Source organism: Kogia breviceps, chromosome X (genome assembly GCF_026419965.1).
Source record: "Kogia breviceps isolate mKogBre1 chromosome X, mKogBre1 haplotype 1, whole genome shotgun sequence".
NCBI classification, from domain to species: domain Eukaryota; kingdom Metazoa; phylum Chordata; class Mammalia; order Artiodactyla; family Physeteridae; genus Kogia; species Kogia breviceps.
This window is the reverse complement of record NC_081330.1, coordinates 88620627-88641174: the sequence shown is the minus strand read 5'-3', so window position 1 is coordinate 88641174 and position 20548 is coordinate 88620627. Positions and strand designations below refer to the sequence as shown.

At 37.1% G+C, this 20548-nt stretch overlaps 1 protein-coding gene across 3 annotated transcripts in view; it reads right to left on the bottom strand.

Moving 5' to 3' along the window:
- Positions 1–20548, bottom strand: part of FAM120C (family with sequence similarity 120 member C) — a 146629-nt gene that overhangs the window by 54942 nt on the left and 71139 nt on the right. For all 3 annotated transcript variants that reach the window (XM_059049739.2, XM_059049741.2, XM_059049740.2), the window contains exon 10: positions 18728–18977. In XM_059049739.2, coding sequence (XP_058905722.1) covers positions 18728–18977 — 250 coding nt within the window. The remainder of the gene's footprint in view (positions 1–18727; positions 18978–20548) is intronic.

The following is a 20548-nucleotide window of genomic DNA, read 5'->3' as shown; positions in this document are numbered from 1 at the left end:
TCCACCACCTTGATAGATTTCTTCTATTTATTTATTGTTATTCTTTATTTGATGGGTCTTTGTTATCATACTTTAATTCTTTAAACATGGTTTCCTTTAGTTCTTTGAATATATTTACAGGTGCTGATTAAAAGTCTTTGTTTACTATGTCCTATATCCATATGCCCTTGGAGACAGTTTCTATTGACTGCTTTTTGTCTAATTTTTTATTTGACACTGGACAGTTTTGATAATATATTGAGCAACTCTGGACTTCTGACTCCCTCCCAAAGCAATGTAGTTGCTGCTTTTATATTTGTTTAGTGACATGTCTGAACCAATTCTGGAGAGTCTGTCTTTCCTGCAGTGTGTACTCTGATGTCCTTGCTCAGATTTTTATTTTTACTTTTAATTTGCTTCATTTTTAAGGATAGCTTCCTAGGAGGCTCCCTTGGATCATCATAGCTTATTAGCCATCCAATGATTAGTCAAAGGTTGCGCATAAACATCTTGGGCCAATAAAGCTTCCATTTTTGCAAAGTGGATCTATATGTAGGTTGGGGCATGCATTAAAAATTCAAGCAGTTTATGTCTGGCTTTTATTTTTTTCTTATGTAGGTATCATGTTCAGCCAGGTATGAATATGTAATTGGGGCTCTAAGTCTCTCCTGAGTCTGTATGCAGACTTGTACATGTACACAATCTTCCAGATTCCCAGGACTATATGAGAGCTTATCCAAGCCCTTTATGGTTGTTTTATTGCTCAGATCTCCCAGTTAAATTTTTGGCATGGTGTATTGCAGCCACAGGTAACTGAGATATTTGTCCCCCCGATTGTTTGCCATTGATTTTGCTATTGTTTTTGACAATGTCCTGAGCTTGAAGCTTCTTTATTTATTTTCATTTAAAAAAACTGCTTTCTTGTCTCGAGATCAGGTAAATCATTGCTTGGTTTTTATTCTACCTGTTATCTTTTTTTCTTTAAATTTATCTCTATAATCAATTTATCTAGAATTTATGTGTGGTAAGGCTCTAACTTGATGTTTTCTCCCCAGATACCAACCCAATTTTCTCAACAATTATTAAAAATTTCATCTATTCCTCATTGATTTGTGAAGCTTTCTTTAGCACATTTTAAGTTATTATGTGTCTAGGGTCTTAGTATTAGCTGCTCTAAAACAAGGACCAGTCAATTTTTGTGCCAGTATCATATCATCTTAGTATACATTTATAATACATTCTGGCTTTTTCTTGATGTTATTTGAGCCAAGATTCCTCTTACTGATCTTTAAAAAAAATTCCAATCTATTCCTACTCATTTGCTTTTCCCAACGAACTTAAGAATTATTTTGTCAGGTGAACAGACTAGTTTTTATATACCTTTACTCTTTATATATCAGGATAGCACATGGTTAACTCAAATATCCTATTATGTACAGCTGGGAATGAATCTGCTGCTTCTTAATAGAACTAATTCTCTGAAGAGACTCTTTAACTTCAGCCATGAATCTAGAGAAACAACTTTGTTCAATTTCATGTTCTATTTCCGGAAAAATGTTGAGATTGGAAAGAGCCTGGGCTAGAAATGGTAGGGCCTTGGTACATGGTTCTCCTCATTCAACAGGGCTGAATCCCACCTCTAGAAGCCTGACAGAGTTCCTCATTATCCTACCCTCCTCAGTGGTGACTATTATATGTATAAGGTTTCTGCCTTCCTCAAACTATATCAAGCTTTCCTAGTAGATTCTCATTTCTCTAGGCCAACTGTCCAAGAGCTGCACCAGCTTAAGTTTTAGCCACAAATTGCTCAGTATTACTTTACTTTCATAAAAGGTATCCCTTAACTATAGTTACTAGAAGCAATTGAGGAGTTTAGATTCCTATTAGTCAATCAGGGCATAGTTCAGTGTTCCTATTCAGTCTTTTTAAAAAAAAAATTATTATTATTATTTTGGCTGTGTTGGGTCTTTGTTGTGTGCACGAGCTTTCTCTAGTTGCGGAAAGTGGGGGCTATTCTTTGTTGCAGTGCATGGGCTTCTCATTGTGGTGGCTTCTCTTTTTGCAGAGCATGGGTTCTGGCATGCGGGCTTCAGTAGCTGTGGCATGCAGGCTTAGCAGTTGTGGCTTACGAGCTCTAGAGCACAGGCTGAGTAGCTGTGGTGCACGGGCTTACTTGCTCCATGGCATGTGGGATTTTCCCAGATGAGGGATCAAACCTGTGTCCCCGGTACTGTCAGGCGGATTCTTAACCACTGTGTCACAACTGAAGTACACTACCCAGTCTTTACATTGATGGGCAATGCAGTACTTAGGATAAGTTAATTTTCATTTAAAGTTGAATTTTAAATTTCCAATAAGATTTTATATTAATCTTTAAAACTGCATTTTTCTACCATTTTGCCTTCTAAAAATCATAGGAAATGCAATCCCTATCAAACTACCATTGGCATTTTTCACAGAACTATAACAAAAAATTTTCACAATTTGTATGGAAACACAAAAGAACCCGAATAGCCAAAGCAATCTTGAGAATGAAAAATGGAGCTGGAGGAATCAGGCTCCCTGAATTCAGACTATACTACAAAGCTACAGTAATCAAGACAGTATGGTACTGGCACATAAACAGAAATATAGATCAATGGAACAGGATAGAAAGCCCAGAGATAAACCCATATACATATGGTCACCTTACCTTTGATAAAGGAGGCAAGAATATACATTGGAGAAAAGACAGCCTCTTCAATAAATGGTGCTGGGAAAATTGGACAGCTACATGTAAAAGTATGAAATTAGAACACTCCCTAACACCACACACAAAAATAAACTCAAAATGGATTAAAGACCTAAATGTAAGGCCAGACACTATCATACTCTTAGAGGCAAACATAGGCAGAACACTCTATGACATAAATCCCAGCAAGATCCTTTTTGACTCACCTCCTAGAGAAATGGAAATAAAAACAAAAATAAACAATGGGACCTAATGAAACTTAAAAGCTTTTGCACAGCAAAGGAAACCATAAACAAGACCAAAAGACAATCCTCAGAATGGGAGAAAATAGTTGCAAATGAAGCAACTGACAAAGGATTAATCTCCAAAATTTATAAGCAACCCATGCAGCTCAATAACAAAAAAACAAACAACCCAATCCAAAAATGGGCAGAAGACCTAAATAGACATTTCTCCAAAGAAGATATACAGATTGCCAACAAACACATGAAAGAATGCTCAACATCATTAATCATTAGAGAAATGCAAATCAAAACTACAATGATATATCATCTTACACTGGTCAGAATGGCCATCATCAAAAAATCTAGAAAAAATAAATGCTGGGGAGGGTGTGGAGAAAAGGGAACACTCTTGCACTGTTGGTGGAAATGTAAATTGATACAGCCACTACGGAGAACAGTATGGGGGTTCCTTAAAAAACTAGAAATATAACTACCATACGACCCAGCAATCCCACTACTGGGCATATACTCTGAGAAAACCATAATTCAAAAAGAGTCATGTACCAAAATGTTTATTGCAGCTCTATTTACAATAGCCAGGACATGGAAGCAACCTAAGTGTCCATCAAAAGATGAATAGTTAAAGAAGAAGTGGCACACATATACAATGGAATATTACTCAGCCATAAAAAGAAACAAAATTGAGATATTTGTAGTGAGGTGGATGGACCTAGAGTCTGTCATACAGAGTGAATTAAGTCAGAACGAGAAAAACAAATACTATATGGTAACACATATATATGGAATCTAAGGGAAAAAAAAGGTCATGAAGAACCTAGGGGTAAGATGCGAATAAAGACACAGACCTACTGGATAATGGACTTGAGGATATGGGGAGGGGGAAGGGTAAGCTGTGAGAAAGTGAGAGAGTGGTATGGACATATATACACTACCAAACGTAAAATAGATAGTGGGAAGCAGCCGCATAGCACAGGGAGATCATCTTGGTGGTTTTTGACCACCTAGAGTGGTGGGAAAGGGAGGGTGGGAGGGAGGGAGACGTAAGAGGGAAGAGATATTGGAACATATGTATATGTATAACTGATTCACTTTGTTATAAAGCAGAAACTAACACACCATTGTAAAGCAGTTATACTCCAATAAAGATGTTAAAAAAACATAGGAATTGGAAGTTGGAGAGAATTGGGTTCAAACTCTTGCACAACCCCTTATTAGTTATGTAACCTTTAGAAGTCACTTCTCTTTGAGCTTTTGTCTCCTCTTCTATAAATGGAGATAAATAATACTTTTCAGCACTATTATGAGGATTAATACCATCGTATACAAAGGGCTGACTTAGCACAATGCCAGGTATGTAACATGTAATATTGTAGAACGTGTTCTTGATGATTATGTAGACAATGATAATTGCCTTATGCTGTAATAATGATCTTATATGTGAGTTACTGCCTTTTACAGGGCAGTTTCCCCCTACACTAAAAGACTTCAGATGGTGCTTCTTCTTTTTGGGTGTTTAGGTCTTTTTAAGAGTAATCTTTATATCTTTTCCCCTGCTTTTAGGAAGTAGCTTATCACTTATCATTGGTATCACTGGGGCTGGTTCTAAGAATAGCTCTTACTCCCTGTCTCACCTCCCTTAAAATTTTCTACTACTGATCTATTGTACACTGAGAAATCAGATGACCAAATTGTCAGAAATGTGTCTAAATTAAGGATAAATAGGTTGAGCAGAAGACTAAGGGGTTCTCTTCAGGGGAAGCATATAGAATCTATTAGAGCATAGTCCTTGTGATAGCTATTAGAGCTATTAATAAGCCATTTTAACTTACTTTCATGTTCTGGATGTGTTCCAAAAAACCCAGATAATCAAATAAATGGGAAAATGAGCTATTACTATACTTTTGAGAAAAAAGGTAAAACACGTAATTCAAGAGTTAATATGGGATAATGTAGGGATGTGGCCCAGGAATGTGTTAAGGAGCTAGGAAGAATGAATCCTATCCATTATTCCTATTGGGAAGACTTCTTTTTTTTTTTTGGTGGTACACGGGCCTCTCACTGCTGTGGGCTCTCCCTTCGCAGAAAACAGGAGGCTCCGGACGCGCAGGCTCAGCAGCCATGGCTCACGGGCCTAGCCGCTCCACGGCATGTGGGATCTTCCCAGACCGGGGCACGAACCCGTGTCCCCTGTATCAGCAGGTGGACTCTCAACCACTGCACCACCAGGCAAGACTTCTTAAGTCACCAATCTTAATGTCAAGGCAGTTAGAATATTAACATATATTAAGGATCTATTATGTGATAGGGCCCCTGCATACATTATCTCAATCCTCAAACAGCTCTGAGAATTAAGAATTATTACACGCAATTATGGTGAGGAAATGGATAGTCTAAAACAGGGGTCCCTAACACCCGGGCTGTGGACTGGTTAGGAACTGGGTTGCACAGCAGGAGGTGAGTGGTGGGCAACCGAGTGAAGCTTCATTGGCTGCTCCCCATCACTCACATTACTGCCTGAACCATCCCCCCCCCATCGCTTGCATTACCACCTGAACCACACACCCCATCCGTGGAAAAACTGTCTTCCACGAAACTGGTCTCTGGTGCCAAAACAATTGGGGACCGTGGCTCTAAAAGGTTAAAGTGACTTATCCAAGCTGAAAAGTTCCAGAGCCAGAATTCAAACTAAGGTTTGTCCAGTTTCAAAGCTCAAAGCTCTGTAACCCTCTAGTGACTTGTAGGGACTAACTTCCTGTTTGCTCAAAAACTTACTCTACATCAGCAAATAAACAATGTGTAAAAAACGTGTAAAAAATACCATCGACAATCACAATAATATATATCAATACCTAGGAATTAATTTAAAATGCAGAAGATGTCTATGAAAGAAAATTAACTCTATTTAGGACATAAACTTCTGTATACTTGAAACTAAAATAATACTGTAAATCAACTATACTTCAAAAAATAAAAAAAGAGATAAAGAAAGAGACCTGAATAAAGGGAGAAGTAAACTATGATCTTTGGATGGGAAGACAACATTATAAAGATGTGAATTCTCCCTAAATTAATCTATAAATCCAATTCATTGATCAAAAAAACCCAAAAAGATTTTGTGGAAACTGGACTAATTCTAAATTACATATGGAACAATAAAGATTCACGTGGGCATTTGGTGCCACTGGGGCACCCACGTTCCAAGCAGTCATACCACCTCTGTGTCCAGTGCTCACAGGCAGACCCGAGAACTAGAAGGCAGCCTCAGGACCAGACTCCTGTGGGTGGACCACACACAGAGGTGGGGATAAAACGAAAGCTGAACCCCAGGGACAGGGTGACCAAGGAATAAGATTGAAAATCTTTCCATCAGCTGTACAAGCTGCAGATAACATCCCCATGATCAGCTAGGTAGACCCTGCATCTACGGAATATCTGAGTAAACAATGAGTGTTCCCACAAAAGAAAATGGTCTAGCTCTGGGAGCTGTGGACTTTGAGGGCAAGCACACACAGGAATGGGTCAGATCAGAGTCTGAGTTGTCCCCCCAGGGCCCAAAGAAGTTCCAGACACCAGCCAAGAGGCAAAGGAGGGCCTCTTGGGGAGGCGGAGGTGGGCTGTGGCTCACGGTGTATGCGCGGACACTTACAGCAGAGACCCCAGGGAAACATAATTATTACTATTAATTTTACTATGCTTTGATTCATTCTGTTGTTGGTTCTGGTTTTTTGTTTCGTTTTTCCTTTTTTTTCTTTAGTGTATTTTCTTAAATTTAGTTTTTTGGGATCTCCATGTTTTATAACAAAGTCACTTTTTATTTTTATCTTTTAAAAAATATATTTCTATTTTTACTTTGCTTTTCTGTTCTGTGTTCTTTTTCCTTATTTTTTTCTTCTTTATCTTTAATATATTTTTATTTTTATATATATTTCCATTTCTACTTTGCTTTTCTGTTGTCCTGTGTTTTTTCCCTTTTTCTTTTGTTATTATTTTTTAAAATCATTTTTATCAGTTTGTTCTGTTTCCTTGCTTTATTCTTCAGGTGGCACACAACTTTGGTATGGTTTTTAGGTTATGTGCTTCTGTTAGTTTTAATCGTAATTGTTTGATTTCGTTTTTGAGTTCTTCTATTTGTCTGGTTGTGGTTTTTTTGCTTTTTGTTTTATTTGGCTCTGTTTCTGTTTCTTTTATGTGTGTGTATGTTTCCTTGTTTCTGTTTTTGTTTGATTTTACCATTTCTCTGTGATTTTATTTGTCTTTTTCTTCTTCCTTAAGGTATTTTCTACTTTATTTTTAAAATATTTCTATATCTACATTGCTTTTCTGTTCAGCCTTCTTTACCCTTTCTCTTTTCCTTTTTTATCATCTTCCTCAGTTTGTTTTGTTTCTTTGCTTCATTGTTCAGTTAGCATTCTGCTTTTTTTTGTTTTTCGGTTCTGTGTTTTTTCTCAGTTTTCTTTTTAATTGTCTGATTTCGTTCTTGGATTGTTTCGTTTGCCTGTTTGTTCTCTTGCTTTATGATTTATTTGGGTCCATTTTTGTTTCTTCTGTGTGTGCGTGTTTCCTTGTTTCTGTGATTTTACTTTTTATCACTTGTCTGGGGTTTTCTTAGTCTTTTTAAAAAATCCGTTTTACTGCTGGGACGAGTGACTTGTGATACCTTGGTCCCTCGACCAGACATTGGGCCTGAAGCTCTGGGGTGGGAGCACTGAGTCCAGGGTCCTGGACCACTAGAGAATTCCCAGCCCCAGGGAACATTAATCACTGAGAGTTCCCACGGAGGCCTCTATCTAAATCCAAGACCTGACTCTACCCAGCTGTCATAAGATCCCAGTGCTGGACACCTCACAAAAAACAACAAACAAGACATGAACACAAACCCACCCATTAGCACACAGACTATCTAAAGTCACACTAAGATCACAGACACCCCAAAACACACCACCTGAAATGGCCCTGCTCATAAAGGGAAAAGACTCAGCTCCACCCCCTCAGGACACAGGCACCAATCCCTCCCATCAGGAAGCCTATGCAAGCCACTGGACCAACCTCACCACCAGAGGCAGAGGAGAGAAACAAAAGGAACTACAACCCTGCAGCCCGGGGAAAGGAGACCTCAAGTACTGTAAATTAGACAAAATGAGAAGAAAAAATGAGAAGAAAAAATGAGAAGAGAAATATGCGGCAGATGAAGGAGCAAGGTAAAAAGCCACCAGACTAAACAAATGAAGAGGAAATAGGCAGTCTACCTGAAAAAGAATTCAGAGTAATGATAGCAAAGATGATACAAAATCATGGAAATAGAATGGAGAAAATATGAGAAATGTTTAACAAAGACCTAGAAGAACTAAAGAGCAAACGAACAATGATGAACAACACAAAAACTGAAAATAAAAATACTCTAGAAGGAATCAATAGCAGAATAACTGAGGCAGAAGAATGGAAAGTGAGCTGGAAGACAGAATGGTGGAAAAAATTGCTGCAGAGCAGAATAAAGAAAAAAGAATGAAAAGAATTGAGGACAGTCTCAGAGACCTCTGGGACAACATTAAGCACACTAACATTCAAATTAGAGGCATCCCAGAAGGAGAAAAAATAAAGAAATGGTCTGAAAAATATTTGAATAGATTATAGTCAAAAACTTCCCCAACATGGGAAACAAAATAAGACAATCAAGTCCAGGAAGCACAGAGAGTCCCATACAGGAGAAACAGGCCGAGATATGTATTAATCAAACTAACTAAAATTAAACACAAAGAAAAAATATTAAAAGCAGCAAGGGAAAAGCAACAAATAACATACAAGGGAATCCCCATAAGGATAACAGCTGATCTTTCAGCAGAAACTCTGCAAGCCAAAAGGGAGTGGCAGGACATATTTAAAGTGATGAAAGGGAAAAACCTACAACCAAGATTACTCTACCCAGCAAGGATCTCATTCAGATTTGATGAAGAAATTAAAACCTTTACAGACAAGCAAAAGCTGAGAGAGTTCAGCACCACCAAACCAGCTCTACAACAAATACTAAAGGAACTTCTCTAGGCAAGAAACACAAGAGAAGGAAAAGACCTACAAGAACAACCTGAAACAATTAAGTAAATGGTAATAGGAACATACATATCGATAATTACCTTAAATGTAAATGGATTAAATGCTCCCACCAAAAGACACAGACTGGCTGAATGGATACAAAAACAAGACCCATATATATGCTGTCTACAAGAGACCCACTTCAAACCTAGGGACACATACAGACTGAAAGTAAGGGGATGGAAAAAGATATTCCATGCAAATGGAAATCAGAAGAAAGCTGGAGTAGCAATTCTCATATCAGACAAAATAGACTTTAAAATAAAAACTATTACAAGAGACAAAGAAGGACACTACAAAATGATCAAGGGATCGATCCATGAAGAAGATATAACAATTGTAAATATTTGTGCACCCAACATAGGAGCTCCTCAATACATAAGGCAAATACTAACAGCCTTAAAAGGGGAAATCGACAGTAACACAATCATAGTAGGGGACTTTAACACCCCACTTACACCAATGGACAGATGAATCAAACAGAAAATCAATAAGGAAGCACAAGCTTTAAATGACACATTAGATCACATGGACTTAACTGATATTTATAGGATATTCCATCCAAAAACAACACAATACACTTTCTTCTCATGTGCACACAGAACATTCTCCAGGATAGATCACATCTTGGGTCACTAATCAAGCCACAGTAAATTTAAGAAACTGAAATTGTATCAAGCATCTTTTCTGACCACAACGCTATGAGACTAGACATAAATTTCAAGAAAAAAACTGTAAAAAATACAAACACATGGAGTCTAAAGAAGATACTACTAAACAACCAAGAGATCACTGAAGAAATCAAAAAATACCTAGAAACAAATGACAATGAAAACACGATGATCCAAAATCCATGGGACGCAGCAAAAGCAGTTCTAAGAGGGAAGTTTATATAGCAATACAATCCTACCTGAAGAAACAAGAAACATCTCAAATAAACAACCTAACCTTAAATCTAAAGCAATTGGAGAAAGATGAACAACAGCAAACAAACAAACAAACAAAATCCCCAAAGTTAGCAGAAGAAATCATAAAGATCAGATCAGAAAAAAATGAAAAAGAAAGGAAGGAAACAATAGCAAACATCAATAAAACTAAAAGTTGGTTCTTTCAGAACATAAATAAAATTGATAAACCAATAGCCAGACTCATCAGGAAAAAAGGGAGAAGACTTAAATCAACAGAATTAGCAATGAAAATGGAGCAGTAACAACTGACACTGCAGAAATACAAAGGATCATGAGAGACTACTACAAGGAACTAAATGCCAATAACATGTACAACCTGGAAGAAACGGACAAATTCTTAGAAAAGTACAACCTTCTGAGATTGAACTGGAAAGAAACAGAAAATATAAACAGAACAATCACAAGCACTGAAATTGAAAGTGTGACTAAAAGTCTTCCAGCAAGCAGCTACATAGCACAGGGAGATCAGCTCGGTGCTTTGTGACCACCTAGACAGGTGGGATGGGGTGGTGGGAAGGAGACGCAAGAGGGAGGAGATATGGGGATATATGTATATGTATAGCTGATTCATTTTGTTATAAATCAGAAACTAACACACCATTATAGAACAATTATACTCCAATAAAGATGTTAAAAAAGTAAATCCCCATAAAAGTTTAGTAAGACATTAAAAAAAGAAAAAAAAGTCTTCCAACAAACAAAAGCCCAGGGCCAGATCGCTTAACAGGTAAATTCTATCAAACATTTAGAGAAGAGCTAACACCTATCCTTCTCAAACTCTTTCAAAATATAGCAGAGGGAGGAACACTCCCAAACTCATTCTATGAGGCCACCATCACAGATATCGAAACCAAACAAAGACGTCACAAAAAAGATTACAGGCTAATATCACTGATGAACATACATGCAAAAATCGTCAACAAACTACTAGCAAACAGAATCTAATAGCACATTAAAAGGATCATACACCATGATCAAGTGGTGATTATCCCAGGAATGCAAGGATTCTTCAATATATTGAAATCAATTAATGTGACACACCATATTAACAAATTAAAGGAGAAAGATCATATGATCATCTCAATAGATGCAGAAAAAGCTTTTGACAAAATTCAACATCCATTTATGATGAAAACTCTCCAGAAAGTGATCATAGAGGTAATCTGCCTCAACGTAATAAAAGCAATATATAACAAACCCACAGCCAACGTCATTCTCAATGGTGAAAAACTGAAAGCATTTCCTCTAATATCAGGAAAAAGACAAGGGTGTCCACTCTTGCCACTATTATTCAATATAGTTTTGGAAGTCCCAGCCATGGCAATCAGAGAAGAAAAACAAATAAAAGGAATCCAAATTGGAAAATAAGAAATAAAACTGTCACTGTTTGCAGATGACATGATACTATACACAGCAAATCCTAAAGATGCCACCAGGAAAATACTAGAGGTAATCAATGAATTTTGTAAAGTAGCAGAATACAAAATTAATGCACAGAAAGACCCCCTATAGCCAAAGCAATCTTGAGAAAGAAAAATGGAGCTAGCTGAATCAGGCTCCCTGACTTTATACTATACTACAAAGCTACTGTAATCAAGACAGTATGGTACTGGCACAGAAACAGAAATATAGATCAATGGAATAAGATAGAAAGCCCACAGATAAACCCACTCACATATGGTCACCTTATCTTTGACAAAGGAGGCAAGAATACACAATGGGGAAAAGACAGCCTCTTCAATAAGTGCTGCTGTGGAAACTGGATAGCTACATGTAAAAGAATGCTATTTGATCACTTCCTAGAAAGAATATGAATATGAAAAAAAGAAAACTCCCTAACACCATACACAAAAATAAACTCAAAATGAACTGAAGACCTAAATGTAAGGCCAGACACTATCAAACTCTTAGAGGAAATCATAGGCAGGACACCTATGACATAAATCAAAGCAAGATCCTTTTTAACCCACCTCCTAGAGCAATGGAAATAAAATTAAAAATAAACAAGTGGGACATACTGAAACTTAACAGCTTTTGCACAGCAAAGGAAACCATAAACAAGATGGAAAGACAACCCTCAGAATGCGAGAAAATATCTGCAAACAAAGCAACTGACAAAGGATTAATCCCCCAAATATACAAGCAGCTCAATATCAAAAAAAAAAAAAAAATGAAGAAAAACCAAATCCAAAAATGGGCAGAAAACCTAAATAGATATTACTCCAAAGAAGATATACAGGTTGCCAACAAACACAAGAGAACATTTTCAACATTGCTAATCATTAGAGGTATCACCTCATACTAGTCACAACCACAATGAGGTATCACCTCACACTAGTCACAATGGCCATCATCAAAAAATCTAGAAAGAATAAATGCTGGAGAGGGCATGGAGAAAAGGGAACTCTCCTGCACTGTTGGTGGGAATGCAAGTTGATACAGCCACTATGGAAAACAGATGGAGGTTCCTTAAAAAACTAAAAATAGAGCTACCATATGACCCAGCAATCCCACTACTTGGCATATACTCTGAGAAAACCATAAGTCAAAAAGAGTCAAATATAGTATATTAACGCATGTATGTGGAACCTAGAAAAATGGTACAGATTAACCGGTTTTCAGGGCAGAAGTTGAGACACAGATGTAGAGAACAAATGTATGGACACCAAGGGGGGAAAGCTGTGGGGGTGTGGGGATGGTGGTGTGATAAAAAAAGAGTCATGTACCCCAATGTTCATTGCAGCAGTATTTACGATAACCAGGACATGGAAGCAACCTAAGTGTCCATAGACAGATGAATGGATAAAGAAGATGTGGCACATATATACAATGGAATATTACTCAGCCAGAGAAAGGAATGAAATTGAGTTATTTGTAGTGAGTTGGATGGACCTAGAGTCTGTCATACAGAGTGAAATAAGTCAGAAAGATAAAAACAAATACTGTATGTTAACACATATATATGGAAAGTAAAAAAGTGGTACTGATGAACCTAGTGGCAGGGCAGAAATAAAGACGCAGATTTAGAGAACGGACTTGAGGACACAGCGGGGGACAGGGAAGCTGGGATGAAGTTAGAGAGTAGCATTGACATATATACACTATCAAATGTAAAATGGATGGCTAGTGGGAAGCTGCTGCATAGCACAGGGAGTTCAGCTCCATGTTTTGTGATGACCTAGAAGGGTGGGATAGGGAAGGTGGGAGGGAGATGCAAGAGGGAGGGCATGTGGGGATATATGTATATGTATAGCTGATTCACTTTGTTGTACAGCAGAAACTAACAACATTGTAAAGCAATTATACTCCAATAAAGATATTAAAAAATAAAAGACTTATGTGGTTCAGGAATCGTTAGTAAAAGTCTGCAACAAGAAAAGCAGAGTGGAGATTTACCTGACCTGATATTAAGGCAAATTACAAACCCTTAATAATTTTTTTCGTCATCAAATCATATTTTTTATTGAAGTATAGTTACTTTACAATGATGTGTTAATTACTGCTGTACAGCAAAGTGATTCAGTTATGCATATATATACATTTTTTTGGTATTCTTTTCCATTATGGTTTATCACAGGATATTGAATATAGTTCCCTGTGCTATACAGTAGGACCTTGTTGTTCATCCATTCTATATAGAAAAGCTTACATATGCTAACCCCAACCTCCCACTCCATCCCTCCCCGTTGGCAACCACCAGTCTGTTCTCTATGTCTGTGATTCTGTTTCTGTTTCATAGATAGGTACATTTGTGCCATATTTTAGATTCCACATATAAGTGATATCTTATGATATTCATCTTTCTCTTTGAGTTACTTCACTTAGTATGATAATCTCTAGTTGCATCCATGTTGCTGCAAATGACATTATTTCATTCTTTTTATGGCTGAGTAGTATTCCATTGTATATATGTACCATATCTTCTTTATCCATTTATCTGTCGATGGACATTTAAGTTGTTTCCAGGTCTTGGCTATCGTGAATAGTGCTGCTGTGAACATAGGGGTGCATGTATCTTTTTTTTTTTTTAAACATCTTTATTGGAGTATAACTGTTTTACAATAGTGTGTTAGTTTCTCCTTTACAACAAAATGAATCAGTTATACATATACATATGTTCCCATATCTCTTCCCTCTTGCGTCACCCTCCCTCCCACCGTCCCTATCCCACCCCTCTAGGTGGTCACAAAGCACAGAGGTGATCTCCCTGTGCTATGCGGCAGCTTCCCACTAGCTATCTAATTTACATTTGTTAGTGTATATATGTCCCTGCCACTCTCTCACATCGTCACAGTTTGCCCTTCCCCCTCCCCATATCCTCAAGTCCATGCTCTAGTAGGTCTGTGTTTTATTCCCGTCCTACCACTAATCTCTTCATGACATTTTTTTTCCCTTAGAGTCCATATATATGTGTTAGCATATGGTATTTGTTTTTCTCCTTCTGACTTACTTCACTCTGTATGACAGACTCCAGGTCTATCCACCTCATTACAAATAACTCAGTTTCATTTCTTTTTATGACTGAGTAATATTCCATTGTATATATGTGCCACATCTTCTTTATCCATTCATCGGTTGATGGACACTTAGGTTGTTTCCATGTCCTGGCTATCATAAATAGAGCTGCAATGAACATTTTGGTACATGACTCTTTTTGAATTATGGTTTTCTCAGGGTATATGCCCAGTAGTGGGATTGCTGGGTCGTATGGTAGTTCTATTTGTAGTTTTTTAAGGAACTTCCATACTGTTCTCCATAGTGGCTGTATCAATTTACATTACCACCAAGAGTGCAAGAGTGTTCCCTTTTCTGCACACCCTCTCCAGCATTTACTGTTTCTAGAGTGTTTGATGATGGCCAATCTGACCGGTGTGAGATGATATCTCATTGTAGTTTTGATTTGCATTTCTCTAATGATTAATGATGTTGAGCATTCTTTCATGTGTTTGTTGGCAATCTGTATATGTTCTTTGGAGAAATGTCTATTTAGTTCTTCTGCCCATTTTTGGATTGAGTTGTTTGTTTTTTGTTATTGAGCTGCTTATAAATTTTGGAGATTAATCTTTGGTCAGTTGCTTCGTTTGCAAATATGTTCTCCCATTCTGAGGGTTGTCTTTTGGTCTTGTTTATGGTATCCTTGGCTGTGCAAAAGCTTTTAAGTTTCATTAGGTCCCATTTGTTTATTTTTGTTTTTATTTCCATTTCTCTAGGAGGTGGGTCAAAAAGGATCTTGCTGTGATTGATGTCATAGAGTGTTCTGCCTATGTTTTCCTCTAAGAGTTTGATAGTGTCTGGCCTTACATTTAGGTCTTTAACCCATTTTGAGTTTATTTTTGTGTATGGTGTTAGGGAGTGTTCTAATTTCATACTTTTACATGTCCAGTTTTCCCAGCACCACTTATTGAAGAGGCTGTCTTTTCTCCACTGTATATCCTTCCCTCCTTTATCAAAGATAAGGTGACCATATGTGTGTGGGTTTATCTCTGGGCTTTCTATCCTGTTCCATTGATCTATATTTCTGTTTTTGTGCCAGTACCGTACTGTCTTGATTACTGTAGCCTTGTAGTAGAGTCTGAAGTCAGGGAGCCTGATTCCTCCAGCTACATTTTTCGTTCTCAAGATTGCTTTGGCTATTTGACGTCTTTTTGTTTCCATACAAATTGTGAGATTTTTTGTTCCAGTTCTGTAAAAAATGCCAGTGGTAATTTGATAGGGATAGCATTGAATCTGTAGATTGCTTTGGGTAGTAGAGTCATTTTCACAATGTTGATTCTTCCAATCCAAGAACATGGTATATTTCTCTACCTATTTTTATCATCTTTAATTTCTCTCATCAGTGTCTTATAGTTTTCTGCATACAAGTCTTTTGTCTCCTTAGGTAGGTTTATTCCTAGATGTTTTATTCTTTTTGTTGCAATGGTAAATGGGAGTGTTTTCTTAATTTCACTCTCAGATTTTTCATCATTAGTGTATAAAAATGCCAGAGATTTCTGTGCATTAATTTTGTATCCTGCTACTTTACCAAATTCATTGATTAGCTCTAGTAGTTTTCTGGTAACATCTTTAGGATTCTCTATGTATAGTATCATGTCATCTGCAAACAGTGACAACCTTACTTCTTCTTTTCCCATTTGGATTCCTTTTATTTCTTTTTCTTCTCTGATTGCTGTGGCTAGAACTTCCAAAACTACGTTGAATAAGAGTGGTGAGAGTGGGAAACCTTGTCTTGTTCCTGATCTTAGTGGAAATGGTTTCAGTTTTTCAGCATTGAGAACGATGCTGGCTGTGGGACAAATCCTTAATAATTGACAGAACGTGATACTGGCAAGGGAGCAAGTAGGCAATGGAACAAAATAGAATCCAGGAATGGGCTCAAGTATATACAGGAACTTGATACCTAGTAATGGTGGTAACACAAATCAATCGGGAGTGAACAGGTCATTTAATAAATGGGGTTGGGAAAACTGGCTTATCATGTAAAGAAAATAAAATTAGATCCTTTTATACAGCATATACAGAATAAATACCTACTATATTAAAGACATGGAAGGCAACATTATAAAACTATAATGTAAACAGTTACATTATAGTTACAGAGAAAGGAGACACATCTTTATCACCCAGGGGTAGGGAAGAATTTATTAAATAAGATCCCTAAAGCACACACCATAAACGTACAGATTGATGGGTTTGACAAAATCAACTTAAATACTTATTGGTTAGGGGTAAAGTGTACTGATATCTGCAAATTACTTGGAAATTCATCAAAAAGGATGGATAAATGGATGGCTAGAGATGGAGAGAGGGATAGTTATATGGTTATATGGTATAAAGCTGTTAATTATAGAACCTAAGTGGTGGTCATATGAGTGTTTATATGGTATAAAGCTGTTAATTACAGAATCTAAGTGGTGATCATATGAATGTTTGCCATCCTATCCTTGCAACTTTTCTGTATGTTTTTATTTTTGGCCATGCCACATGGTGTGGCATGCGGGATCTTAGTTCCCTGAGCAGGGATGGAACCCACGCCCCCTGCAGTGGAAGTGTGGAGTCTTAACCACTGGACCACCAGGGAAGTCCCACTTTTCTGTATGTATGAAATCATAATAACGAAAGGTCAGTGAGAATGAAATACTTTTGTTCTAAAAAGGATATTGTACATAAATTTCTAAAAAATTGTGGTTGACTGGAAAAGATATTTGACACATACACACACAGAAATAGAAAAGATATTTGCTTCATTTGTATGTCTATTTTTTTAGGGTATATTATGTATTTAAGGTTTAACATACAGTCTTGCTAAATTGTCATTTATATACAGATTGCTAAATTGCCCTAAAGAAAGTTGAACCAAATTTTCATTTGCATAAAGATAGCCAGCTGCCATCACCATTGTCACTTCTTGGGTATTCTTTTTTGTTCTTTTTTTAATTGGGGTATAGTTGCTTTACAATGTTGTGTTAGTTTCTGCTGTACACCCAAGTGAATCAGCTATATGTATACATATATCCCCTATTTTTTGGATTTCCTTCCCATTTAGGTCACCACAGAGCACTGAGTAGAGTTCCCTGTGCTATACAGCAGGTTCTCATTAGTTTATCTATTTTATACATAGTAGTGAATGTATGTCAATCCCAATCTCACAAGAAACTTTTGTAATCAGAAAGAAAAAAGACAAGTAATCTAAAATAAAATTTGCAAGATAAATAAATAGGCACTTCAGAGAATGTGAAAACAAATGGCTAATGTATATAAAAAAAGAAGATCAACCTCATCTGTAGCCAAATAAATACAAATTAAAATAAAAGATACTACTTGAAACCCACTGGATTAGCAAAAATTAAGAAGTGATAAGATATCAGCCCTGGCAATAATATGAAGAAATAGAAACCCTTATGCATTCTTCATAGAACTATAAATTTACAACAAATATAATCTAGAGCAATTTGGCCATATTTGGTGAAAAATCTATATGCATATTTAAAGGATCCAGGACTTCAACTCCTGAATACATACTTCAGATAAACTGACACAGGAACACAAAGATACAGAGACATCTATGAAGATATTCCCTGAAGCACTGTTTGCAATACCCCAGAATTGGAAACAACTATCAAACAAAAAATAAAGTACTATGATATAAGTAATTGTTGGAATATAATTCAGCAGTCATCAGGAACGAACCATATACGAATACAGAAAGATCTACAAAATAACACCGAGTGAAAAAATAAGAAATAGAATATGTACAACACAGTATCTTTCATGTTAAAAAAGGAAAAAAATCTACACATATAAACATCACTATAGATTGTACATTGTACATGGATATATATATATATATGTATATATATATATATATATATATGTATATATATAAATATATGAATGATGGCTTGGAGAGACACACACCAAATACCCAAGAGTGGATAACTATGGGTAGAGAGAAGGGGACTGAATCAGGAAGAAAGGCTGAAGGGGACAAAAACCAAATATAAAACCAAAAATAAAAGAGTGTTTATGCATGGGCTGATGATGACAGAAGATCATAAACTGAGGAGACTATCATAGCAATTGATTTCCAATGTTTCTGAAGTCTGACGTAAACATAAAACCTCCCCACCTCAAAATACCATAAAAACCATGTGTTTAAAGGAAATGTCAAAAAAACTAAAATAGAAATGAACTGACCACTTCCTGGTCACATGGCTTACCGGAGTACACAGCACATGAGCAGCAGATGGGTCGGGACGTTAGCTGGATTCAGCATACTGGGTGTGTCTGACTTCATACAGGCCAGGAAGGCACGCATCCTTCTGTTCTTGTCCTCAACTGCTTTGCCTAGCCAGAGCTTCTTGAGGTTTGGGCAAGTCCATTCCCGAAATGTCAGTGCAGACACCAGCTCAGGGGTTTGAGGTGACTTCCCTTTATAGGCAGACCACTCTTTAAGGATCACTGAAGGAACTATAAAACAGAAATTGGGGAAAAACTGACTATAGAGACTCTGAGCATTTCTGCAGCTGGTCACAATTGACAGAAACCATCACACTTCAACATCTTTGTATTTTCTGTCACTATAATTTTTATTGTTAGCAGTAGTAACAGCAGGAGTAGTAAGCATTTATTAGATGCTTGGTATGTATTAAGTATTTTACATATAAATGTAATTATTACTTACTCTTCAGAACAAACCTGAGAGAGAAGCATTATGACTATATTATCACAAAATACAGTGCTCATTTTGCAGGTGAAAAAAGGAATCAAAGCTCAGTGGTCACACAGCTCTAGAGTCACACAGCAGTCCCCCACTTATTTGCAGGGAATAAGTTCCAAGACCCCAGTGGATGCCCAAAACCATGGACAGTACCGAATCCTGCATATACTGTTTTTTCTTATACCTATGTACCTATGATAAAGATATGTAAGAGATTAACAATAACTAATAATAAAATAGAACAGTTATAACAATATACTGTAATAAAAGTTACGTGAAAGTGGTCTCTCTCTCAAAATATCTTATTGTACAAATTTAATGCCATTTCCATCTTAACTAAGCACTTATAATGTACTGTGTCCATAACTTTTGCAGTTCGAGATGCAATAGCAAAACTAGCACAAATCTCTTTTTCCTTCTTCACAATTTCACATACAGAAGACTCGTTCTTACCATAGATCTTTTTGTTCTTACTACAGATCTTAGCAACGTCAGCATATGATTTTTCTTCTTCCCTTATTAAGTTAAGGAGTTTCACCTTTTCACTTAAAGGAAGCACTTTACAGCTTCCTTTTGGCATATTTGAATTGCCAGAATCACTACTCTTGCACTTTGGGGCCATTATTAAGTAAAATAAGGGTTAATTGAACACAAGCACTGAGATACTGGGACAGTTGATTTGATAACCCAGACAGCTACTAAGTGACTAACAGGCAGCATATGCTGAACAGAGGAATGTTTCACGTCCTGGGTGGGAGGGAGCAGGACTATGCGAGATTTCATCACACTACTCAAAACAGTGTGCAATTTAAAATTTATGAATTGGCTGCATGCCCACACTACCCCTATTATAGTCCGAGATAAAGAACGCAAGACTAAAATGGAAGTCTCCTCTATACCCTGATGTCCCTTTTGCAGTATCCCAGTGGTCACAAAGACCAAGCCTGGTACAAGCAGGGGGAGACTGTGCCCAGGACTGGAGGTGAGCATTCTAAGATCAGTAAGGGTTCCGAGCTGCCAGAGACTCCAGTTCCTGTCTTGTTGCTCCACCATCCCTGGGACATGGCCCTCGTCCGAATGAATATTTCACCACATGGATGGATTGATACTCCAGCCAGGAGGACTGAGATACTTGGCCATTATAGGATATTACAATATATTGAATATAGATCCATGTGCTATACCGTGACATAGAAAGAGAAGAAGGAAAATTAGACGTCAGGAAAGGCCCCGAATGTAAGACAGCAAACAGACACAGTGAAATCTAAACCAGGGTCAGCAACTTTCTTTCCAAGTGAGGTCCTCAATGGAGGGCCCTAAA